The following is a 27,452-nucleotide window of genomic DNA, read 5'->3' as shown; positions in this document are numbered from 1 at the left end:
GACAGGGCGTGTGGACATGTGTCCTCCTCTCTGAGTCCCCAATCTGACTGCCTGCCTGAGGTACCTGACCTGCAGCACCAATTCATTCCCTGAGAAAACCACAGAAGCATCCATGGTAAGAAGGTTCTAATGTTAAAAGTGACTTTGCACCTAACCCAGTCAGTGTGCCTATTAGTAGCAGGGTTCAGAATCAGAATAGCCTTCAAAGTTCTGTGGCAAATTGCAGTGGTTTATGTAAATTGCATGTGGCCTTTGAAATCTTACTGTTTCACAGAACGCAGTACTACTAAAACATGCTCTGTTATAATTGAATGGAACATCGTGACCCAATTTCTCCTGGCAATGATCTAAATGAGCGTTGCACAAGGATTGATGTCAGTCCATGTGAAATCCATGTGAAAACAGTTGTTGTTTCAACCAGCGCTGTCTGGTCTAATTTTCTGGAGCAAGATTCTGAACGAAAAATTGCAAAAGCACATACCATTAGCAAAAAGACTAATTTTTTATTGCCTAATGTTAACAAAGATAGAATTTCTAGGCACATGTCTCATTGCAGAATGCTGGATCTAAAATAGCCTGTTCCTCTCTACACTGATCTAGAAAACAATTTTGAATCATTTCCATGATTTTTATGTGGCTGTATTTTTCCACAGTGAGAGATAACACATCAAGAACAATTTCCATTCCTTACATGGATACAGATGATCAGACAGGATGTATAAACTCTAATAGGTGGCTCCCTTATGAACACTGCTGAAAACCCTGTCTCAAATCTTCTTTTGGCAACTGGGTGCATCAACAGACGTTACAAGCTAACCAATTAAAATGTACCATGTACTCATAACTTTGAAAAATAGATAACCAATTTACCACCAATCACTCCCAAAAAGCTGTGAGTGTGCACATGTGCAATAACTTGCAACTTTCAAAGGATGTGACTTACACCAATGTCATTCACATTCAAAACAATAAAGTTTGTACTTATTTCTATCTGTGCTGAAACAGATGAGAAATTAAAGTTATCCAGTGACAACACTGTTGCACATTTTCTTTATTCACACACATTTGAAACCACGATAGGCTGAAATAATTTGACAAAACATGAGGATTTGAGCAATTATCAACATTCTTTCAAAAGGTGAGACATGCTGCTGCTTTGAAAAATACAGTCCAGACTGTACAATTCTTCATGAAATATGGAGATACAATAAAGCAGTGCTTTTATTTTTAGGGTTTGGCTCTGATCCTTTTGCTGGCGGATGATAAGAGGTTGGTTGGCTCCATGCAATTAGCTTACAAGTAACATTTTCTGATGGCTCAGTGAATAAATACAGCTCCTGGTACAAAGCTGACGTGTGCATATCTGAAGTTTCAAAGTTTCATCCTTAGTCTGAAGTAAATTAGTCAATTTCAACCAGAGGAGGAGTACAACCATGAGATGAATTTTTTCCATCAACATTTAGAATCCTCTGTTGCAACCACATTGTTGTATTGTTTTATGGTTCCTTTGGCATTAGTTTATGTATTTTTTAATATCAAGTAATTTGAATGTGGTTGTAGTAGATTCTGACCTATTAAGAGCTTTCTTTCCAATACTACATTTCTTTTTCCACAGAGGTCCTGCTGGAAATAGGAGATGCTGGAGTTGGAATGGAAGGAAGAAGTGGACATCTGCAACTGGGTAGACAGGACACATACTCTGGGAATCTTTACCTTTCAAAGAGTTGACTGGCCCAACATAACATTTATATTCAGACATTAGCAGTAGGCGAGGAGTTTTCTGTTCTCTGGGAAGGCTGTGACAGGGAAATATTGCATTCCATAAAGAGGCTCACAACTAGCCATTAAGGTATAGCATAGCACTGTAATCCAGGATGTAGAAACTCTCAACCTTATTTGCCTTTGGCTCCTTCCAGAGTATCATTGGCGATATCAAGAAATCAATTAACTTGTGCCTTTCGCCTACATTAAGAAAATGACCCAATTACTAGAAGAAACATATTCATAAGTTCCCCTCATGCTAGCAGCAGAGCACACCTCTGAAGTTCACAAAGATTATTTCATCTTCTTTGGCAAAGTTAGAACATAAGCTGCCTCTTCTTGGAGTTCTTTCCTGACCCATTCTGGCCATTCCAATTGCTTTTTAGTTCCTTGATCACCGTGAATCAGCCAGTATCAACATCCAGTAACTTGTAAAGTTTAATGAGGTGCCAAGTTCTGTACTGTATTTTAGAAGGTTAATAGCAAGTGACCATGCATCTTTTGGAGGGTTCTTCTCCTGTTTGATTGAAATGACTAACTTAGTGAAAGAAGAGGAACAATACAACTACTAAAAAACAAGTCAAAGAGCAGCAGCTCAATGTACCACCAAGTATTTATGCTCAGTACATAAATGTTCATAAGTGTGGTAAAGGCAAAAAGAAATGAAGGTCAGGAGACCCAAACATCTCCCCAACATATCTACCACTAGTGCAGGTCACACACTCACATCTTACACCTTTTCAATTACGGCATGTGCATCTCCCAGACACACTGATACACTCTTTTGCAGAATATGACATGCAATCAACACCAACAGTAGCAAACCATCTTCCATGTCAACAGGCTTAGTGGTCTGGAGAACCAAGTATTGGCTGTTATTGCTTTACAATCTCCCTAACAAATAACTGGACTTCCCTGTGACATTTGACAGGAGCATTCTAGGAGGTTTGCCAGTGTCTCAAGCATCTGATTGTGCATGCATATCAGTCCTAACATTAAAGTGGCACCTTTGAATCTGGCATCCTACTCTTTTTGGAACAGAACTTATTCCACTTCACTGTCTGAGAAGCTGGCACTTGATCCCTAGTAGTTCCTCACCATGTGCAAGTATTGCAATTTGACAATCCTTGATAGTATATAAACTGCCAGCTGGTGGCCGAGAGTCTTAGATTGAGTTAGAGGGTGCCACCTTTGGCATTTCTTTTTCAGTACTACTGCTGAATCAGGTAGGGAGATCTTGGCTTTCTATAAGAGGAAATTCAGTAGAATAAGGTGATGGAAAAAGTAAAGCATGCCCCTGCAGATTGTAAAGCAGAATAGATCAAATGGTTGTGAGGGCATGGAGGAGCAATGGAGTACCATAGAACAACAGTTTACAGAATCCTGGGACTTTAAAAGGTCATAGAGCACAGAAACAGGCCCTTCGGCCCATCTAGTTCATCCTGATCTTCTGCCTAGTCCCATCTACCTGCACCCAGACCACATGCCTCCAAACCTCTCCCATCCATGTACCTCTCCAAACCTCTCTTAAATGTTACAATTGAACCTGCATCTACCACTTCTGTTGGCAGCTCATTCCACACTCACACCACCCTCTGAGTGAAGAAGTTCCCCCTCACATATTTCACTTTTCACCCTAAACCTATGGCCTCTAGTTCTACTCACCCAACCTTTGGGCAAAAAGCCTTTATGCATTCACCCTATCTATAGCCCTCATAATTTTGTATACCTCTAAGATCACCCCTCATTCTCCTGCACTCCAGGGAATAAAGTCCTAACCTATTCAACCTTTCCCTATAACTCAGGTCCAAGTCCCGGCATCATTCTTGTCAATTTTCTCTGCACTCTTTCAAGTTTATTGATATCTTTACTGCAGGTGGGTGACCAGAACTGCACATAATACTCCAAATTCTGCCTCACCAATGTCTTGTACAACTTCAACAACTCAGCTCCTGTACTCAATGCCCTGATTCTTGAAGGCTAAAGTGCCAAAAGATCTCTTTACAACCCTATCTAACTGTGACGCCACTTTCAAGGAACTATGGATCTGTATTCCCAGGTCCCTTTGTTCTACCACACATCTCAGAGCCTTACCATTCACTGTACAAGTCTTACCCTGGTTTGTCCCCCCCAAAGTGCAACACCTCACACTTGTCTGTATTAAATTCCATCTGCCATTTTTCAGCCCATATTCCTAGTTGGTCAAGATCACGCTGCAAGCTTTGATAGCCTTCCTCGATGTCCACTACACCCCCAGTCTTGGTGTCATCTGCAAATTTGCTGCTCCAGTTTACCACATTATCATCCAAATCATTATAGATGATAAACAACAATGGACCCAGCACCAATCCCTGTGACACACCACTAGTCACAGGCCTCCAGTCAGAGACAACCATCTACTACCACTCTCTGGCTTCTCCCGCTAAGCCAATGTTGAATCCAATTGGCTACCTCATCCTGAATGCCAAGTGACTCAACCTTCTGGAGCAGCATCCCATGAGGGACTTTGTCAAAGGCCTTGCTAAAGTCCATGTAAACAATGTCCACTACCTTTCCTTCATCAACCTTCTTGGTAACCTCCTCGAAGGACTCATAAGATTGGTTAGACATGATCTGTTGTGCACAAAGGCATGTTGACTATCCCTAATCAGGCCCTGTCTATCCAAATACTTTTATATCCTGCCCCTTAGAATACCATCCATTAATTTACCCATGAATGACATCAGGCTCACCCAGTCTACAATTTCCTGGCTTATTCTTAGACCCTTTCCTGAACAATGGAACAACATTAGCTATCCTCCAGTCCTCCAGCACCTCATCCACTAAGGACATTTTAAATATTTCTGCCAGGGCCCCTGCAATTTCTGCACTAGCCTTCCACAAGGTCCGAGGGACACTTTGTCTGGCCCTGGGGATTTATCCACCTTCATTCGCCTCAAGACAGCTAGCACCCCCCTTCTGTAATCTGGATATGGTCCATGATCTCCGTACTCTTTTGCCTCAGTTCTATAGTCTCTGGGTCTGCCTCCAGGGTAAATACAGATGCAAAAAATTCAAGATCTCCCCCATTTCTTTCGGCTCCATGCATAAATGACCATGCTGATCTTCAAGAGGACCAATTTTGTCCCTTGCTACCTTTTTGCACTTAATATAGCTATAGAAACCCTTTGAATTCTCTTTCACCCTGTTTGCCAGAGCAACCTCATGTCCTCCTTTTGCTCTCCTGATTTTTCTCTTAAGTGTTCTCTTGCATATACTCCTCAAGTACTTCATTTGATCCTAACTGCCTATACCTGATATGTGCCGCCTTTTTCTTTACTAGGGCCTCAATAACCAAGGTTCCCTAAAGCTGTTAGCCCTACCTTTTATTCTAACAAGAACCTACAGATTCTGTACTCTCAGTATTTCAGTTTTGCAAGCCTCCCACTTACCAAGCATCTCTTTGCCAGAAAACAGCCTATCCCAATCCACACCTGCCAGATCCCTTCTGATGCCATCAAAATTGGCCTTACTCCAATTTAGAATCTCAACCCGACAATTAGTCCTATCCTTCTCCATAATTATCTTGAAATTATGATCACTAGATCCGAAGTGTTACCCTACACACATTTCTGTCACCTGCCCTGTCTCGTTCCCCAAGAGGAGATCAAGCATCGCGATCTGTCGAGTTGGGACCTCTACATATTGATTGAGGAAACTTTCCTGAACACATTTGACAAACTCTATCCCATTCAATCCCTTTATAGTATGGGAGTCCCAGTCAATATGTGGAAAGTTAAAATCACCTACTATCACAATCTTATTTTTCTCGCAATTGTCTGCTATCTCTCTACAAATGTGTTCCTCTAAATCCCACAGACTATTGGGAGGTCTATAATATAGTTCCATTGATGTGGTCATCCCTTTCTTATTTCCTGAATTCCACTCATATAGCCTCCTCCAGTTCAGGTGCAAACTGTCCTGTTTGTACAGGTCCTAACTGCCCTGGAAGAGAGCCCAATGATCCAAAAATCTGAAGCCCTCCCTGCTGCACCATCTCCTTAGCCATGTGTTAAACTGGATTACCTTTCTATTTCTTGCATGAATCCTGACATCACCACCCAGAAAGTCCTGTCTTTTAATTTGGCACCTAACTCCCTGAACTCGCTTTGCAGGACCTTGTCAGCCTTCCTGCCTATGTCATTGGTACCGATGTGGACCACGACTTCTGGCTGCTCACCCTCCCCCTTTAGAATGCTGTGAATTCGATCTGAGACGTCTCTGACCCTGACCACTGGGAGGCAACATACCATCCGGGAGTCTCGTGTTAATAACTATGTGTTAGCAACTACGTGCAAACTTTGCTAACCAATCTCCAATTGTGGGTGCCCTTAAAATAGTGGCCCCTGTTTCAACCATTTTTTGCCACTCAGGCATCTCATTGACATGGCCAGTCAATATATATGACATTGTACAGTCAGAGGTGAGAATCTGGGGCAGGGATCAGAGTGGTCAAGGAATCCTAGCTTAAGGAGTTAACTGCAAGATGGCTTAAATAAAGGCATCATTACGCTACCTGATTCAAGAACCTCAGGCCAGGCGAGGATAGGGACTTTAAGTAACATCCTCTGGGTAAGGCCTGCTCCAGCAGTCGAGACCATGTCAATAACAACCCCCATGCACGTGGTGTAATTTCACAGAAGCGAAATCAATCCTAAATTGCTCAGCAAATGATATCTGTGATCAAAGCCATATCAAAGTAAAACTATTAAAATGTTAACTTTTAAAATACTGTAAATGAATGGACAAATCACTCATAATAAGCATTCTAAGCAAAACAGAAATTAGTGGCACAAACTGGGAAAATTGGTTTAATCTAGGAGGCATGATTGCAGCATGGATAAGCTTGGGTGCAAAATGTTCAAAAAGCACTTGGTATTTATAAAAATAGGCAAATGGAAAAGGAGGTGTAGTAACCCAGATAAAAATACAAGTAAGGAAGGATCCTACAACTACATATCCTAATACAAAATTAGGAGTAGGACTTGGTCCCATGATCATCCTCTTCCATTCAATAAGATAATGACTGATCTGATTCTAACATCAAAACTGCAGTCCTGGCCACCTCCTTAACTTTTTACTCCCTTATTTATCAAGAACCTATTGATCTCTGCCTTAAAAATATCCAGAGACTCCACTTGTACTCCCTTTGAGAGAAATCATTTTGCATCATCTCTGCCTTAAGTTGGTGATCCTTTATTTTTAAACAGCGATCCCTAGTTTGAGATTCCCCACAAGATGAAACATCCTCTCTATCTACCCTGTCAAAACCCCCAGGATCTTATGTACTTCAATCGAGTCTTCCTCTCATCCTTCTGACTTCCACTGGATACAGGCCTTGGTAGTCAACCTTCCCCTGCAAGATAAATTGTCCATTCCAGGTATTAATCTTAGTAAACAGAATTGCTTCCAATGCATTTACATTCTTTCTTAAATAAGAAAAATGCTATGCCCTGTTGATGGTTTCATCAATACTCTTTGCGACTGAAGCATAACCACCAAATTTTTGTATTTAATTTCACTTGCAAATTATAACAACATCCTATTATTTTTCCTACTATATCATATCTCCATTTCAGTCTGTGGGCATTTCAGTCTGTGCTTGCTCAGAGTACAAATCAGTAAGTTAGAGAAACATGGGTAATGCAATAATCCTGGGGAACATTAAACTTCAAATTGAGTAGTCCTAAAACAAAGAGTAAAGCATACAAGTACTGGCTTAGAAATTTTGAGTGTTTTTCACAATAGCATTAGAACATGGGACATAGAAGAGTACAACACAGGAACAGGCCCTTCAGCCCACGATGCCTGTGCTGACTATGATGCCAATTTCAACTAATCCCATCTGCCTGCACATGGTCTATATCCCTCCATCCCTCATCTGTTCATATGCCTGTCTAAATGCCTCTTAATTGATGCTTTTGTATCTGCTTCGACCACCTCCCCTAGAGTGTGTTCCAGGCACCTACCACTCTCCGTGTAAAGATCTTTTCTCACAAATCTCCTTTAAACTTTCCACCTTTCACCTTACATCTATGCCTTCTAGTGTTTGACATTTCCATCCTGGGTCAAAGACTGATTACCTACCCTATCAAAGCCACTCATAATTTTCTATACTTGTATCAGGTTGTCCTTTAGACTCCAACACTCCAGAGAAAGCAATCCAAATTCGTTCAACCTCTCCTTATAACTAATACTGTCTAATCAAGACAAAATCCTGGTGAACCTCATTTGCACCCTCTCCAAAGCCTCCACATCCTTCCTGTAATGAGACAACTAGAACTGCACACAATACTCCAAATGTGCCCTTACCAAAGTTTTATACAGCTGCAACATAACTTGCCAACTTTTACATTCAATGTCCCGACCAACAGAAACCAAGAAAAAAAGTAAATAAGTTACTGTTTGTGACTTTAAATCTTGCACAACTTTAAAAAAATCAATTTCAAATTGTTAGAAATAGGCAATATTTTCAACTTTGAACAACATGAATATCAAACTAACAGGTCACTTATCACTGCCTCTAACAACTTGCTGTCTTGCAACTACAATTAAAATGGAAATACTAATTATATTAAAATAAGTAGCAACGTCAAACATTTGATGCACTGTTTATTTCACAAACCAAGGAGTAAATCCAGATCTCTGTAACAACAGTAATTTAATGTACAATGTTCATGCATCCCTACCGGAATTCCAAGTGCTTTCAGAATGTTCATTTTGCACATTGGACATGTGCGGTGATCTAGTAGCCACGGATCCACACAAGTCTTATGGAAAAGGTGTCTACAGTATATAAGAAACAAATTTCAGTCAACCATTTCATGATGCCCACAGAACACATGTCTAAAACGAAACTGAAAGAGACAAGTCACATTCATGGAGCAAAAGTTTTTATCTGAAACCTTGTTACTTATACATGCATGTAGAAGGACTCATTTGTAGCTAATATATTCAGAGTGATCAATGTTGTTCATAACGACAAAGACAATCAGGCAGCAATGCTAATCAATCTGAATTTGGAATAGGAAGTAAGGGAATGGGAAGAACGAGCAACTTCTGAACGTCATGGAGCAGACTCCAAGCTGCATTTCCATCAACAATTTATTTGCTGTGTATTGTGGACAAAAAAAAATCATGCTGATCGTATATGGATGGAACTTCTTATTTCTCAACCACTCTCTCTCAAGCACAGGTAAAACCAAGTTACATCAACTGGTTGCATCAAGCTGCAACTCTATCATTCTTTGATCAGTTGCTCATATCAATAGAAAAACATACAAGTGCAAGTTGAACTCATCTTTGTCATTATTTATTAATGAAAAACCCTATGACTCCAAATGAATCAGTGTTCATGTAAAGTTTAAAGAGTTGTCACAAAGTAAAATTTAGGTGGTTGTTCAAAATTTACACTGCCAGTTCTGAGAAAGTTTACCCCTCATAACAATGTGCAAAAGGAAATTTTGACACCTTGGTGTCTCTATCAAAAAGGTAAACAGGATTTTGCACGTAATCAGTGAGGATAGGCAGCAATACTTCGGGCACGATTATTCTCAACACTGGTGCCCCACAAGGCTGTGTCCTCAGCCCTCTACTCTACTCCCTATACACTCATGACTGTGTGGCCAGATTCTGCTCTAACTCCATCTACAAATTTGCAGATAATACCACCGTTGTAGGCCCTATCTCAAACAGCAACGAGTTGGAGTACAGGAAGGAGATAGAGAGCTTAGTGGAATGGTGTCAACAACAACAACAACTTTTCCCTCAATGTCAACAAAAGAGCTGGTCATTGACTTCAGGAAAGGGGGCGGTGTACATGCACCTGTCTACATCAATGGTGCTGAGGTTGAGAGGGTTGAGAGCTTCAAGTTCCTGGGTGTGAACATCACCAACAGCCTGTCCTGGTTAAATCACGTAGATGCCACAGCCAAGAAAGCTCACCAGTGCCACTACTTCCTCAGGAGGCTAAAGAAATTCAGTTTGTCCCCTTTGGCTCTCACCAACTTTTACCAATGCACCATAGAAAGCATCCTATCTGGATGTATCATGGCTTGGTACGGCAACTGCTCTGCCCAGGATCGCAAGAAGCTGCAGAGTTGTGGACACAGCCCAGAGCATCATGGACACCAGCCTCCCCTCCTTGGACTCTGTCTTTACCTCTCGTTGTCTTGGTGCAGCAGCCAGCATAATCAAAGACCCCACCCACCCGGGACATTCTCTCTTCTCTCCTCTTCCATCGGGTAGAAGATACAGGAGCCTGAGGGCACGTACCACCAGACTCAAGGACAGCTTCTACCCCACTGTGATAAGACTATTGAAAGGTTCCCTTATACGATGAGATGGACTATAACCTCACAATCTACCTTGTTGTGACCTTGCACCTTATTGCACTACACTTTCTCTGTAGTTGTGACACTTTACTCTGGACTGTTACTGTTTTTACCTGTACTACATCAATGCACTTTGTACTAACTCAATGTAACTGCACTGTGTAATGAATTGACCTGTACGATCAGTTTGTAAGACAAGCTTTTCACTGTACCTCAGTACAAGTAACAATAATAAACCAATACAATACAATTGCTTTTTTTTAAAAAAAAAGCTGTTTCCTACTATACAACTACTGCAATAACAAACTGAAGAAATATAAAAATAAGCTTGATGTACCTTTCCAACAAATCATTTTTTTTTTAAGACATATGATCTAGATGGTCTGTTGATTTTTTTTTATATATACATGAAGCTAATTAGTTTTCAGGACCACAGCTGCTGTCATTTGTCTGTAGACTTTAAGTGAATCAGGTAGCAGCAGAAATAAATTGGAGTACCTGCATAATGAAATCTATGAATATCAGATAACGTGTTTTTAAAAACTCTTCTCTAACTTACTGAAATATTATCTGATTTTGTAAAATGCATTAGCCATATTTCTTTTGAGCATTCCAGACAAACTTATCCATCTATGGCTGCACTCAAGGGCATTAAGTATTTCAACTAGGTTCCTCCGCCACAAATTGAGAACAGCTTAAGTAAAAAGGCTGGCAGCTGGAAAGTGGCATGGAAGTGAGTTGAATATCAGGGTGGAGAACAGAATTGAGGTGGGAGGTGACGTGGAGAGCTGAATATGGAAGGGTGGATACTGGAACTGAGGTAGGGAGAACACCTTACCTTTATTAAACCTGAAAATGGGTATATTGGAGCCATATGGTGCTTGTGACCCAAAAGTCAATTGGCTTCTTACCCACTTGCCCTTGAGGTTTAAAATTTTCCAGTATAGTTCTATACAATTTTATCTAACATATCCTTGTGAACCACCATACGTTTGTATAAAGATGAAAACGTAGAAACGTAGAATTGTGCAACAAACCACCTCATTTGCCCAGGAATATAAAAGGAATAACAAACTTTGTTTCATTATTTTACAGGAAGGAGCAAATTCTGAAGGAATGCCATTAAGTCTAGTATTGGATATCAAGGCTGCACGAATAAAACATTGATAATTCCCAAATGAAAACTTTTTGAAGTTTTACATTTCACACATGAAAGTTCAGTTATATATTCGCAATACATTTAGTTACATTATCTTCAATCCATTTATAATTCTCTTGAAAAAAACATGTGCTTTTAAAAGGAAACAGGATTCTGTGAAAAGTTTGGCAAAGCTGCACATAACAGGGTGAGTGAGTATTTGAGTGGACCATTACTAATATGTGACAAATATTTTGAAAAATGCTGATTTCCAGGTATAACATTACTGGCTTGATTTCCCATCACAGCTGCATGTTGTTGAAGATGAATGTGCCTGAATAAACTATTCATATTTTGATATTTTTGGGGTGTGGATTAAAACATTCTCTTTCAAGAATCATAAATTTCTTATATTTTCATTTTCAGTCAATGTACAATGCAAAATTGTATGGTCAAAGCAAATGCAGTCTTTTCCTAAAGAAAACATTTAGCTAAACCTCCATGTCAATTTGTGGAGAGATTCCAGATCCAGTAGTTCTGGCTCAGGAAACTATATACAGAAATCACTGATGTATTACAAAGACATCCAAGAAATTAAATATCTGCAAGCACATAAAACAGCTGGAAACCATCCTTCAACTGTTAATCGAAGTGGAAAAAAATAAGCATTGTCAATGTTAATTTCATCCAGGATCTACACCCAAATACTGGAAGAGAGTAAACTGCCACACCAACAGTGCGAACAATAAATCTGGAAAGAATCTGCTAATTATCCTTACTTATTTAGCAATTTATAAGATGGTATCAATGCTTATCTAACGTACAGATGTCACAATAATAAGACACCACATATTTGCAAAGAACAAACAGTTTATGCATTACAAGTCCGTGGAATTATCTAAAATGAAATCAGTGACATTGTCATTTGAAGGATACAGTTTAGGGAGAGTAAGGGGGTTCTAGTAAATTCTGAGGATGCCATTTCTAATCCTCCATTGTATAGAAACAAATTAAGTGCAGCTTTTTTATTGCAACTTTAATAGATTTTTCATAATATTAAACCACATGGCAGTTGGAAGGTTAGAAAACCACATTCTTACAAACCGATTTATTCATTCATTCACGTTTTGGTATGTGGGCATCACTAACAAGGCTAACGTTTTTATCCATCCCTATATGCCCTTAAGATGGTACAAAGCCATTTTCTTGAACTCTGCAGCATTTCTTGTGAAGGTATTCCCACAACGCTCCTGCAGAGTTCAAGGATTTAAACCCAGCATCGATGAAGGATTAACAATATACTTTAGAGTCAAGAGGGGAAAACAGAGATGGTGGCGTTCCCATATGCTTAGAGCCCTCATTCTTTTTAGTGATAAAGATCATGGATTTGGGAAGTGCTATTAGAGTAGCACAGGCGAGCAACTGCAGTACATTTTGTAGTGCATGGGATACTAATCAAATAGGCTGCTAGGGTGGTGGATGCAGTACAAATCAAGTAGACTGCAGGTGTCAGACTTCCTAATTGTTATTTGAGCCGCACTCATTTAAACAAGTGAAGAATATTCTCTATCACACCCCTAACTTGTACCTTAATGATGTTGGAAAGGCTTTGGGGTGCCAGGTGGTGAGCCACTCACCACATGATTCCCAGCCTCTGACTTCCTCTTACATTTGTAGCTGCTTCTGTTGATATAATGGTGATAAATTGCAATAGTCTATACTTGTTCTCATGGAACAAGAGTCCACAAAGCTGAATACACAAAGGCAACTCACCGGCATGGTAAAATTCGCACTACGTCATTTGGCTTGTAGCCTTCAATACAAACAGCACAGTTATCAAAGTCTGATTCTGTTTCCTGGGAAGAAGGGAAAAAATAAATCAGCAGCATTAAAACAATGCTATGCAATGAAACCCATTCTATTGTTATTAGCTAAAGTTGAATTACAGAGATGGTTGAATTAATTTGCTTTGCACCTAACTATAACACTATTACATCTTCAATAAATGAAATAATGCAACACAGCAGGCTACCATCTTACACAGTAAATGGAACTGAACCTTTGGTTGGTTTAATCATAATGTAATACAAAAACTGGCTGAGGAAACTTTTTTTTAAATGTATAGCAATGTTGGCAGATACTACCCATCCTCGACTAACCTCAAGGTGAGGTGTCTACTTCTTCAATTACTACCATCCATGTAATGAAGGTACCTCATCACTAGTGTTAGATAAGGAGTTCCAAGATTTTGATCCAATGATGAAGGATCTGCAATTGATTTTCCATATCAATATGCTATGCAACTTAAATGAGTACTTTTAAATGGAGGTATCCTTATACACCTTTTGTCTTTGTTCTTGTGAAGCATAGAAGTCATGGGTTTTGGAGGTGCAGTTGGAAAAACATTTGAAAATTGTTGAAATGCATTTTGTAAATGGCACAATCAGCAGCTATGGTGCAATGCAATAAATCAGCATTTAGTGTTGTGGACTGGCATCAAATCAGCCTGAGCTTGAGTGAGGTTGGATGAACATTCATCTCAGTAAATGAAGAATATTCCTTAACTTACAGATGTTAAGGAGGGCTTGGAGATTCAAGTGGTGAATGACGCACTGCAGAATAGGCAAACTCAAAGCTGTTCCTGTTGCCACTGTACCTATATGAGTGATCCAATAATGTTTTCAGAAAAGTTATTACCTTATCACCTTTCTTGATTGTTCTAATTTGAAGTTTACCAATGGCTTTTTTAGCAGCATCTCCAAGACGACGCTGGAAAACAAAATGTTTTGCTGATCATATTTTTGTGAAATTGTATATCAAGTAACTCCTCCTATAAACTGCATGGTAATATTTTTAACATCAGCAGAATGGATAGAATTTGTGGGAAAATATTGGTTCAACTGTCAGGAGTTCACCAATTCCTCGTTTAAAGTTCATGAACTTCCATTTTTCCATGCTCAAAACCCAGATTTTGCTGTTAGTAGTTTGGTGCTGGGTAGATGACTGCACTTCAACACTAAATCCCTCAGGAGTTCAGCATGGGAGTGTAAACTTGTAGAGATTCCCCAGCACTTACACTGAGATATACTGAGATAAAAATCCTTTACCAAGTTGGTGGTGGCACAAAATACTTTTTCATTCACTTCAATGGAGGAAAACATCTCCTGAGGACTTTGGTAAATATTAAAGTATCTTTTTTTTTTACTGTTTGTTTTTGAAAATAGTTTGAATGTTTTGAATGTCTGAAACATTCAGATTTTGCCAGTTTCACCCAAGTCAGGAACAAGGCTTATTCAGCTGACAAAGTATTTTTTACTTTTATATACGTATGAGCTTCTTCTGGCTCCTTTCCATTTTGATCTGGAAGTCCCCGTCACCACACAGTGACTTGATCTTAAGGATAGGAACTGTTTTGCCAGCAGGTTCCTGCTGGAAAGATGCCCAAGGTAGGCATGGATTTATTTTTGAAGTTACCAACAAGTCACCTGAGCAAACTGCTAATTTTGCCCCAGTACATTGCATCATTGAACCCAATGATCATCCCACCTTAGCCAAATTCTCCATTACTCCTACATCTTCCTCCACCATTTACTTTTCAGTTTAGTGCATATGCTTTTAGTTGCTAGCATACTGTGGTCTTGAATTCCCTGCAAGAGCCCTTCTACTTTGTTGTCCCAGTTTAATAACTATTTGAAATCCAAATCATGTTGATCAAGCTTTTGGTAACTACTCACTCTTTCACTTTTTGGCTCAGCATTGCAATTTCCTTACATGAAGTCACAGGCCTTGCCTACATTAAGTACACTATATAAAAGCAAGATGTTGGGTAAATCCAATTTTTCCATTTAATTTGGATTTCTATATCCAGGGAGAGTTTACATGATGTTCCTGAATTTCTTGAATATCATACCTTTAGTCTTTAAAAGAAAATAGTCAATTCTATTTTCCATTGAATTTCTCTGATTTCTACCTCCTTTTATCAGTTTTTCCAGAACCTTATCGTTAGAAAAATAAATTATTTCTAATTTTTGAGCTCCATGCCTTCTGTTATAGCATCAGAACATTAAGTAAAAACATTACCAACAAATATACATGAAACACAAAAGTCAGCATAGAGTCAGAGTTATACAGCATAGAAACAGGCCCCTCGGCCCAACTCATCCATGCTGACCAAACTGCCCACTTGAGCTAGTCCTCTTTGTCTGCATTCGGCCCATATCCTCCTAAACCTCTCATATCCATGTGCCTATCTAAATAGCTTCACCCATCTCTACCACTTCATCTGGCAGCTCGTTCCACATACCTACCACTCTGTGGAAAAAGTTGTCCTTTAGGTCTCTTAAAATTTTCCCCCACAGATCACTATTCTCTTCCCTGAATTCCCTAGCTTCCATGACCTTTACCATGGTAAATACAGGTAAGAGATATTTATTTGAGACCTGCCCATCTTCTAAGGCTCCATATGTAGATGACCACATTGATCCATAAAGGGACATATTCTCTCCCTAATTAGCCTTTTGCTCTAAACATACTTATAGGATCTCTTAACTTTCGCAGATAAGTTAAAGCATAATCCTATCTCGTGTCTTTTTGCCCTCCTGATTTCACTCTTAAATGTAATCCTTCATCCGTTATACTCCTCAAATTAGACTGCAATTAAGCTTGCACTGTAATTGAAACTGCAATCACAAGGGAATGATGAGCTTCAATATATTTATAAATATACATTTAATGCAGATTTTCCATCTGTAACTTTGAGATCCCTCAAGCCTATGGTACACATTGACATTCACACACAAAATAAAAATTAATGTAGCAGCATTCGAATTTGTAATATCATAAAGCAGGTTATTAACCTTTTCTCCTTTATTCCAATCACGGTATAAGTTAGACCAAAATTTAAATAAAAATGCAAACATTTCAATCATAATAGATGAATGACAATTGAATTGTATTCCACCATCATTCTAAATGCTCCTTGAGATCAAGCATCAAATTGTCCTGAAAAGCAACAGACACCAGTGTTTCAAAAGCAAAATGCTGCAGATACTGGATGTCTGAAATATTACAAAAAATTGCTGGAGATCAGTAGGTCACACAGCATCTGTGCAGGGAGAAAGGGAGTTAATGTTTCAAGTCGACAACCTTTCATCTGAACAGATAGTAGCCAAGCTGCTGAGTAATACTTGCACCTCTGATGGCAGCTCCCTGCCCCTACATCACTAATCTGCAAACAGGATTCACAACCCACCAGTTTCCTTTAAGCATTACACAATAGTGAGTTGCACAAAAGAATGGCCATTTATCTGCACAAAGCCAACTTTATGTTGCACAGTGGTTTGGTCTGTGTGCTAAAGTGTTCTGCAGCTCTGAATATGGCACCTGTCTAAACATCCAGGCCAATGTTTTCATCTACAGGAATCCAAAATCAAATGTCAACAAAATTCAAGAGAAACATCTTTTCCTAGAGTGATAAGAATCCTACCAGATAGGATGGTTAAAATAAATAGCACAGGTGCATTTGAAGGAAAGTTTTGTGTACATCAAGGGTACAAAAGTAGAAGTGCTTATTGATAAGGTGACATGAAGTACAAGGCAGGACAAGACTCATAAGGAACACAAATACCAGTTCAGACCTGCCACACTGAATTGTCTGCAAAATTATAATAGCTAAATATTTTAATAATGTAACTGCCTCACCCCTCATATAGAACCTCTTCATCGTCAGCATAAAAGGAATGTTATATCCAGCTTTTGTTTTGGACACGTTACATAGTAAATGAAAAAGAGAATTTGCTTATGCATAACAGCTTTCATCGTCTCAGGTTGTCGTGTCGAAGCATTATATAGGACAATGACCTTTGAATGCATTAAAATGCACATCTTGGGTCTTTTCTACTATAGAGTTTTGTATCACTGAGCCTCTGAAGAAAAACATTAGTTTGCTGCCCTACATTTAAAATGTAATAATTAAACATAGCAGTCAATTAGCACAAGCCAAGCTCCCAGAAATCATAATGTTACAATAATCAAAATAATGTGTTTTTCTTACGTTGAATAAGAAATGAGAATTTGTCAGAAATAAAAACCTTGCCTTCAGACCCTTTACATCCACCCGAAGAGCAAACATATGAAAGAAAGCACATCTGACACCATTCTCCCTGTGCTGCATTGAAATCTCAGTCTAGACCTTGTACCCCAGCTTTCGGAGTGGGTTTTAAGCCTACAACCGTCTTACTCAGGAGAATGTGCTACTCACTAAGCTTCCGAAAGCTAAGTTACAATGTTCATAAACCATTAGTCTGAAGCAGGGGTTATATCCCAAGACACAAGAGACTGCAAATGTTGGAATCTAGAGCAACAAACAATCCGCAGGAGGAACTCAACAAATCAGGCAGCATGTGTGGGGAAAGGATTTGTCTATATTTTGGGTCAAAATCCCACAGAGACCACGAGTGAAGAGAGTAAGTAGCCAGTATAAAGGGAGGGGGGGGGGGGGAAAGTGGTGAGATAGAGGCCAGAGGTGGACTAGTGGGTGGGGAAGAAGGGGTGTTGAAGGAAGATGGGCAGATCAAGCCATGGGGAGGGGTGGTTGGGAGATATGATAGATGGAGGCAGACAGACATACAAAAAAAAGAGAAAGATGGAGCCAGGAAGAGGGAAGGGAGGGTGAAAGCAGTCCCTGGATGGTGGCGAGGGAAGAGGTGTGGTGACAAGTGCTGCACCTCCTGTGTTTGCAGGGGAAAGTGTCAGGGGTCAGGGAATGGTGGGTGCAGAGGGATAAGCAGACCAGGAAATCACTGAGCAAGTGGCCCCTCAGGAAAGCAGAGAAGGGCGAAGGTGAAAAGATGTGGCTAGTAATGGGATCTCATTGTAGCTGGTGGAAATGACAAAGGATGTATTGGATGCCAAGGCTGGTGGGGTGAAAGGCGAGGGGAAACTCTCTCTGTTCTGTCTGGAGAGAGGTGGGGCGAGAGCAAAGGTCCAAGAAACAGAGGAAATGCAAGAGAGGGCTTCATCAACCACAGCAGAAGGGAAGACGCATGTCCTGAAGGAGGAGGACATTTCAGATGTCTTGGTGCACCATAAATATCCACACAAGAGAGCAACAGGGTCACAGCTTAATGTCTCAACAAAGCAACAAGACCTCAGATGATGAGTACAGATTTTACTGCTAAAGCAAAATACTTCACTTTGATAGACAAAGAACAGGGGACATATGGGGTTAGTGCAAGGAAGTGGCACCAAGATTGAAATAAAATCAGTCATAACCTTAATGAATGGTGGAACTAGCACAAGGAGCTGAATGATTTAGTCGGGGGGGTTGGGGGAAGGGAAAGAAAAAAAGGTTTCAGTTGTTCTCTTAATATCTTCTTCCACTTTACAAAATCTTTTCATAACTGCATCAAAAGTTTGGTGACCAGTTTATAATAATTGGAAGTGCATAAAAATACAGATAGAGGATTTGACATTGAGAAAGTCAAAGGTTTGAGGCTTTTTCAGTATTTTACAGTACATCATTTGTGCTATATTTCAAAGCATGCAGTTCCCATTCATTAATTCACCTGCTCGCACACCACATTCATAATGTCAAGATTATGGCAGGCAGCCTGCTCATACTCACAGGCCTACACCAATGTCTTTTTAAAAAAGCAGTAAGAATTTCAAGTTGGCATGCAGCACTATTTCTCTCACCTCAAAAATCTCTCAGGAATCTGACCCCAACCACAACTGATCTTCACCACTGAAGATCAAACCATGGGATTTGCTGAGAAATATAGCACAGACTCTAAGTAGTAAAAATTAAATAAATCAGAGCTGCTCTAATAGTTCTACGACCTAATCAACACAAGATCAGGCATAACTTTAAGACAGAAATATTTTTATGTTGCATAGGGTGCCAGAAATAATTTACAGCTTTGAGTCTGTAGCTACTGTTGCATGCAGCAGGGCACCACTGACAACAGTAAGATAATTGAAAAATGTTAGCTGATAAATTATGTTTTCTTGCTGGCTAATACACCAGGAGGGCACACTGCTCCTACTTTGAAAAGTGCCATAGAATTTTATTTTGTTCACCTGAATATCAAGTATATACCACAGAAAGTTTACAGTGATTTCTGTAAATTGTGTCTTTTCTGTAAACTGTAGTAAGAGCAAAAATAATTGCAAATATTAGTTCACCGTTACCAGTTCATAAAAATGTTGATCAAGTTGTGATAAATAAGTGAAACAGCATGCCTTCTGGTTCTCCACAAGCTGGACTATTTACTTTCACAAAAGTGGAAAATAATTGCAACCTCTAAAGCTTCCCATTCAAAATTATTGCATGTCATGAAATTGTTATACTTGAACTGCAAGTGCAAATTAATCTCAATGCAACCATTTACAACTGATAATTCATGTTGTAAAGGCCCTTTGGAGAAGTGATTGCTAGTCTATTGATTTGGTAAAATGTAAATTTATTAAATAGTTTGCATCTAACCTTTTGCCATTATAAAAAAGTGTCAACAGAGAGCAGATCTTGTTTGCACACACCAGCTCAGAAGCAAATGCATATTATTGAACCTCAAGGTCAATTAAAAATAATAATAAAATAGCTTCTTAGTCCTTGTACTTCAAGGAAACACTGACACTGTAATGAGAATGATTTATTAGCATGCAATCTAATTTTGCAAATACACAATATTTATTTCAGAAAATACTGGAAATACTCAGCAGATCTGGCAACATATGTAGAAATAGAAATAGTTAACATTTTGGGTCAAAGCATGCATGGAAATTTAGGACTTGTATCAACTCGTATGGCTGAACATCATTTCAAACTGTCAGCTACAGCTAACTTGGCCCATAAAATTCTAAAGAGGATTTTTTCCATAGCTGTGGTAGGCTAGAAACAGAAGATAAGGACCAAGATGAAGGGGCCTTTCTTCACTTAAGCGATTAAGAATCATTTTGAATTCCCTTGCCCATGCTTAATGGCCCCTGTGAAGATGGCAAACCTTCTTGAATCATTGCAGTCAATTTGATGAAAGTACTCCGACAGTGCCAGTGGGTGGGGAGTTCCAGTAACCAGACTCAGCAAGAGGAAAAGATGGTGAGATATTTCCAAGTCAGAACAGTGGAAGACTTAAAGGAATACCTGCAGGTGGTGATATCCATCCAGATGGTGAAAAACCGTGGTTCTGGGAGATCCTATCATGGAATCCTTGTTAAGTTTTTGGAAGTGCATTTTGTACATGGTGCCCACTGCAACCATAATGCACTGGCAGGGAGTACATACTTGTGATTGTTGGTGGGGTGCCAATTAAGTGGGCTGTTTTATCATGAATAGCATCATTCTTGAGCACTGAAGGACTTTCACATCATATCCCGACTTGTGACTTCCAGATGGGAGGAGAGCTTTGGGGAATTTGTGTGATACTTAGTCTTTGGCCTGCTCCTGTAGCCAGAGCATTTATTTGGCTGGTTCAGTTATGCATCTTGTCAATGGGTGTCTCCAGGATGTTAATGATGGGTGAATGGTAATACACTGAATGGTATACATAGGTGGTTAGACTCCACTTTTATTGGAGATGCCACTGCCTAGCATATGAGTGGCATAATTGCAATTGCCAAATGCCTGAATGTTGTCTAGGTTTTGATGCAAGTATCTATTGTTTGAGTTGGGAATAGAATTTAATACCATGCCATCAGCAATCATCCTCCCTTATGATCTTATCAAAGAGAGAATCAGCTAAAAGATGGTTAGAGCCTGAGGAAAATCCAACTGTAGATGATAGATTCCAACAACAAACCATTTTTCTTTGAATGGGGTCCAATTCCTGGCAGTGGAGAGTCTTCCATCAACAATTTTACTAAAATTCCTTGATACACATTAGTGAGGGGTTTTAAAAAGACACTGAAAGGACAATTCCTCTTTTGGGAGGATCTAGAACCATGGTTCACTGTATAAAATTAAAGGTTGTCCATTTATGGCAGGGATGAGGCAAATTATTTCCTCTCAGAGAATCACAAGCCTCTGGAACTCTCTTCCTGAAAGAAAGATGAGGCAGAGTCTTTAAGTTTAAGGCAGAGTGAGATGGAGTCATAAAGTCATAGAGTCACAGAGCAATACAGGATCGATACAGGCCCTTTGGCCCAATGAGTCCATGTTAATCACAGTGCCCACCCAGCTAGTCACAATTTCCTGCATTCTGCCCATTTTCCTCTAAGCACCGCCCCTCCATATACCCTCTGGCAGCTTGTTCCATATACTCACCACCCGCAGTGTTAAAAAGTTGCCCTTCAGGTCCTTTTTAAAATCCTTCCCCTCTCACCCTACATCTATGCCCCTTAGTTTTGGACTCCCCTACCCTGGGGAAAAGACAGTTACTGTCCACCTTATCTATGCCTCTCATACCAGTCTTCATTGAGGGGTCAGTGGTGGAAAGGGTGAGCAGCTTCAGGCTCCTGGGCAACATCTCAGAGGATCTACCTTGGCCCAACAGATTGATGCAATCATAAAGAAGGCATGCCAGCGGCTCTACTTCATTATGAGTTTGAGGTGATTTGGTATGTCACCAAAGACTCTTGCAAATTTCTACAGATGTATGGTGGAGAGGATTTTAACTGGTTGCATGACTGCCTGCTATGGAGGCTCCAAAGTGCGGGTTCAAAAGAGGCTGCAGAGGGTTGTAGACTCAGCCAGCTCCATCAAGGCACAACCCACCACCACCCCCCCCCCCCCCCACCCCCCTGCCATCAAGGACATCTTCAAGAGGCAGTACCCCAAAAAGGCAGCATCCATCATTAAGGACTCTCACCACCAGGGACATGCCCTCTTCACGTTACTACCATCAGGGAGGTGGTACAGGATCCTGAAGACCCACACTCAACGTTTCAGGAACAGCTTCTTCCCCTCCGTCATCAGATTTCTGAACGGTCCATGAACACTATCTTGTTATTCCTCCTTTGCACTATTTTTGTAACTTATAGTAATTTTTATGTCTTTATGTCTTACACTGTACTGCTGCCACAAAACAAATTGCACAACATATGTCAGTGATAATAAACCTGATTCTGATTCACTTTAAACACTTCTAAGGTCGCCCCTCATTCTCCTACACTCCAAGGAATAAAGACCCAGGCTGGCCAACCTCCCTATAACTCAGGCCCTCTAATACTAGCAAAATCCTTGTAAATCTTTTCTGCACTCTTTCCAGTTTAACCACATCTTTCCTATAACAGGGTGACTGAAACTGTACACAGTATTCCAAGTGCAGCCTCACCACAACTTACACAACTGCAATGTAATGTCTCAGCTCCTATACTCAATGCCCTTAGCACTTGATAAGCAGAGGGCAAAAAGTTATTGGAGGCAGGGAGGAATGCAGAGATGATGTTACAATCAGATCATCCATGACCTTTTGAATGGCAGAACAGGCTCGGGAGTTCAAGTAGCCTACTCCTCCTCTGAATGTGTATGTTCATATGCCACATCCAGTTAAATACTGCCAACATCAAGAGCAATCATTCTTACCTCATCTCTGGAATTCAGCCTCTATTTCCTCCCACCACCACCCCCCCTCCCCCCCAACATTTAAAACAAGGCTGCAACTGAAATCGGGATCTAAGTGGTTCGTCTGAAACAAAACTAAACATCTGTGAGCAAATTATTGTTGAGTAAGTGATGCTTGAAAGCAGTGACAACGAAACCTTCTATCACCTTGCTGGCAGAAGAGAAGATTGTTTTTGCTCTAATTAGCCAGACTGAAGGCTTTTTTTTAAATGAACAGGAGAGCACTGGGAAACTTCCCACATTGTTAGGTAAATGTCAATGTTGTAGCTGTACTGGAAAAGCTGAGCCACAGCTTGTTCTGGAACAAAGCTTCAGCACTACAACCAAGTTGTTGGATTCCACAGCATTGCAGCATCCAGCATTCTTAGCCAGTTCTTGCTATCGCAAATAGTGAATTAAATTGGCTGAAGATTGCGTTTTGTGATCACAGGGCCTCAGGAAAAGACTGAATTAGATCATCCATTTAGCACTTTCTGACACTTCTGACCAAAGATTCATCTTTTACACTTGTGTGCCAGGCTATTCGTGGAGAGCCATTTCATATACAAGGACACCCAGCTCCCTCGGAACACCAACACTTTTCAATCTCTCATAATTTAAAAATGAAGGTGGATGACCTCAGATTTTTCTTGCATTATATTCCACCTGCCATGCCCTCACCCATTCACTTAGCCTGTCTGAACTCCTCTGGAAGCCCACACGGACACCCAATTTGATCCCCTCGTCCAAATCATTGAGGATAAACTGTTGGAAACTAGCACCGATCACTGCAACACCTTGTAGTCACAACCTTCCAGCCTCATTGGCCCACTTATTCCTACTCCTTGATTTCTGTTCATTACCATTTCCTTAATCAACACCAGTATATTACTCCCAATACCATGCATTCTGATTTTGTTTAATAAACTTGTGTAGCACCTTGTGAAAGTCCAAATACAGCACATAAACTAATGTCTCATCTATTCTGTTAGTTACAACCTCAAGAGTTCCAAGAGATTTGTCAAACATGATTTTCTTTTCAGAAATCCATGTGGATTCTGCTCAGTCCTATTATTATTGTCTAAGTTCCCTGATGAAACTACCTTAAAAACAAATACCAGTATTTTCTCTATGATTGACTACTCTGTTTGATCACTCCCCAGTTTCCTAAACATTTGCTACCTTCCAATCTGTGGAACCATTTCTAGAATCTACAAAATTTTGGATGACGACAATCAGGGCATTGACCCTTTCCATTACCGCCTCCGCCAAAATCCTAGGATTGAGGTCATCAGGTCCTGAGGACTTATCACCTTTCAGTCTCATTAATTTCTCCAATACTAATTTTTTATTTTACTAGTGCTAATTCTTTGATTTCATTTATTCTAGATTTATAGATCCCCACTATTTCCAGGAGGATGATCAGCTAAGGGAAGATGGTATTCACAAGATTTCCTTGTCAGTGTTTGACTCGATACCATGAGATTCTATTGAGTCCGAAATCAATGTTAAGAGCTCCAATAGCCACACTTTCCTCTACTGGGTCTGCTCTGCCTATGTAAAGGATATACCCAAAGATTGCATCAGAGGATATGGCATGGTGGCTAATATTTATTGTGATTATAATTATGTCAAACTGTTGACCAGATTGTGGGGCAATTTCACTTTGCAGACCACTGTACATAAGGACTTTGCCAGGTCAAGTGAGCAGGAAGTGGGATTGTTGAATCAATGCTGGGTGGACTGTGTGGTTTTATTCTTAAATGTATTTAAATGTAGCAGTTTCAGACAACCGAGTGACTTTCTAAACCTATTTAGAGGGCAGTTAACTACAATGCTGGTTCAGTCCATTTGTGACTGCAATTACAGGCATCAGTGAACCAGATTTTAATACAATTCAGTTGCTCCATTGATGTTATTACTGATAATAGCATTAATTTAAAATTCAAGATTAATTAACTGAAATGAACTCGTGTCTCTAGGTCCAGGCCTTCAGATTATTAGTCCAGCAACTCAACAACTGCACTACCTTCCCATTAACATCAGATTATCAAAGTTCTTGCAACAGCAATCCAACACTAATCGTTCTGGAAACACAAGAGATTCTGCAGATGCTGGAATCTGGAGCAACACACACAAAATGGTGGAGGAACTCAACAGGTCAGGCAGCATCTATGGAGGGACATAAACAGTTGATGTTTTAGGTTGACCTTTATTTCAATACGGTATCCAATTTCCCTTAAATGGTACAAAGATCTCTTCTCAAAGGTTCAAATGGCATTGAATGCTTGAACCAGTGATGATTTTTATAAATAAATGTCTGCTAATTTCTTGTTAATTTTAAGGGCAATTTTAACTCCAATCTCTTAATAATTTTCTACATTTGGGGAATCATTATCTTTTCTTATTCATTTTATCAAAGCCCCACTTAAATTAATAAAAGACCTATCTTTTTCTGCTTTAGTAGGAATGATCTCCTTATGATTACCTTTTTCCATCATTAATATCATCCTGATAAACCAGTATATTTAACAACCAGTTTCTTCACATGTACTTCTAGCAGGTCAGTTGGGAATCTCACTTTGCAACACCATTCATTTGTCCCGAAAACACAAATCAATACCTTGTCTGTAGGTAACTTCACCCTGTGGTACTTGATCTTTTTCAAGAATGGTAAAGCTACACTTACATGAAGTAAAGCAACAGTCATTACTTGGTCAACATCCACATTCTGCACATTGCTATTGTACTGTATGGATTGCAGAGACAAACAATTTTCCAAATGTGTTTGTACATGATGTCCCTGTCTCAAAGCCCCAAAACATTGTTTGCCTTTAAAAGCTACCCACAGCATCTTCAAATATGTGAACCTCTAATTTCTTAATTCATTTCATTCAAGTGGATTTTTTTTTATTATTATTATTATTGAAGCTTTATAATTATCCACTTTAGATTGAGTTGTCCATTTCTCCTTCTCATATCTTTTATAGTCGCCTTTGGGTTGCCAGATGTACCTTTGTGCCACCAACCAATTTCAAAAGTGGTTCCCTATTCCCAATGTAAGTCAACTATTCACTTCAATATAAAATATCCATAGCATTGATGTGGAGACAATACAGACTTCCAGCCCTTTAGTCCGACCACCTCTTTTCCTGACTTTATTTTGGTTGCATGGTACTATATCTTCTCTTACACCTACATTTGAATTTTGCATTTTGGTTTGAGCCAGATGTCTGTATCCTTAGATATAGGGCCTTCAGTTTGCTAGTTCTATTCCCAGCTGGGGCATCATGGGCTGTCAAGAATATTGGCACCATTGACAGTAGCTCTTTAAAATGTACTTTGGAGAACACCAACACTGGAGTTCTTTTTCCATTCCATTTATTAGTTATTCTCATGATGTCATGTTAAAATACCTTCAACTAATAGTGAAATGACACATCCACAGGTCAACATCCACAGTCTGCATATTGTCATTGTACTTACAGATACTGAACACCTACCTGTTCTGACCAACTTAGAATATTGCATCTATACCATCTATTGACTTGCACATATTAGCCTTGGAATACTACATATATTGAAGCTGATGTTTCTTAAAATAAAAGGTTTTTGTTCACCTCTTTACCTTGGTGAATAGCAAAAATCAAATCTTTCAAATTATCAGTAATTCTATCACAAGATATTTGAAAATTAAGTACAGCCTTTTAATTAAACCACATTGGAAGTAACAGCAATCATTGACTACGGAACTTTGACAGCCCAGATTTCATCAAGTGTGGCCTGCCGACCACACTTCTTGCTTGGATACAAAATTATCCTGTTGTCTCTGTAGGTTTACCTAGAAACAATACATCGCTGGACAAAAACTTCTTAGACCTGATCAGTAAGGCCCTGGGTGGCACAATGGATTTAAGCATCAAAAGCAGAACATGTGTGCAGGCCACAACAAGCCCTACTGTTGCTTGGGAAAAACTTAAAGAGCGGCAGAGCCTTGCATCTATCAAAGCTATCATTTTAATAATGCTTCTATCAGGGACATTAACGATATAAATTAATAAAAATATAATTTAAAAAATTAAAAATCACCAAAAGCACAGATGTGATTTAAATAATCTAAACTGTTACAGCAAACACATCTACCTAACGTATAGTTTGTCTATTTTTTACCTTTCTATCTCCATTAAAATTAATGGGCCACAGAGTCTAATCTGACACAGGATCTGCAAACAGGTTCTCCAGGTTATTGCTGGGGAATTCAAGCAATTTCGTACTCAGCTGCTGGATTCTATGCATTGTTCAGCAGCAAAACTTGGTGATAGATTCCTACCAGGAAATCCATCACTAAGTTGGTAGCATACGCATTTGGATATGGTTGAATATGCAAAACACCTAAGTTCCAAATATACCAGCATTTACATAGGCAAATGCTGAGAGCTCGCTGCCAAACTACCAACAATATCCATGTCATTAAGCAAGTATGATGGTATGGGTCCTCATACAACTTTTGTTGGTAATTGTGTGTGTGAGCAGCATGGTACACATTGTTTGTAGCTCTGTCTCTGATTACTCCATTATGTTTATCTGAACATGTACATTTCACATTTATAATTTTAAGACTCAGTTAGCTTTGGTGGTGCAG

At 39.6% G+C, this 27,452-nt stretch overlaps 1 protein-coding gene across 3 annotated transcripts in view; it reads right to left on the bottom strand.

The window, feature by feature from the left end:
- rnf150a (ring finger protein 150a) overlaps nt 1-27,452 on the bottom strand; it is a 94,013-nt gene that overhangs the window by 39,481 nt on the left and 27,080 nt on the right. The window contains exons 3-6 of one of the 3 annotated variants that reach the window (XM_052044024.1): nt 13,969-14,040; nt 13,045-13,127; nt 8,490-8,586; nt 486-2,278 (exon numbers count right to left, since the gene is read on the bottom strand). In XM_052044024.1, coding sequence (XP_051899984.1) covers nt 2,156-2,278; nt 8,490-8,586; nt 13,045-13,127; nt 13,969-14,040 — 375 coding nt within the window. In that variant the 3' untranslated portion in view covers nt 486-2,155. Of the gene's footprint in view, nt 1-485; nt 2,279-6,322; nt 6,478-8,489; nt 8,587-13,044; nt 13,128-13,968; nt 14,041-27,452 lie in introns of those variants that run through there. The other 2 variants (XM_052044033.1, XM_052044015.1) reach the window with 2 other exon arrangements.

This window comes from Pristis pectinata, chromosome 2 (genome assembly GCF_009764475.1).
Source record: "Pristis pectinata isolate sPriPec2 chromosome 2, sPriPec2.1.pri, whole genome shotgun sequence".
NCBI lineage: Eukaryota > Metazoa > Chordata > Chondrichthyes > Rhinopristiformes > Pristidae > Pristis > Pristis pectinata.
The sequence above is the reverse complement of the archived record's forward strand: the minus strand, read 5'-3'. Positions and strand labels throughout refer to the sequence as shown.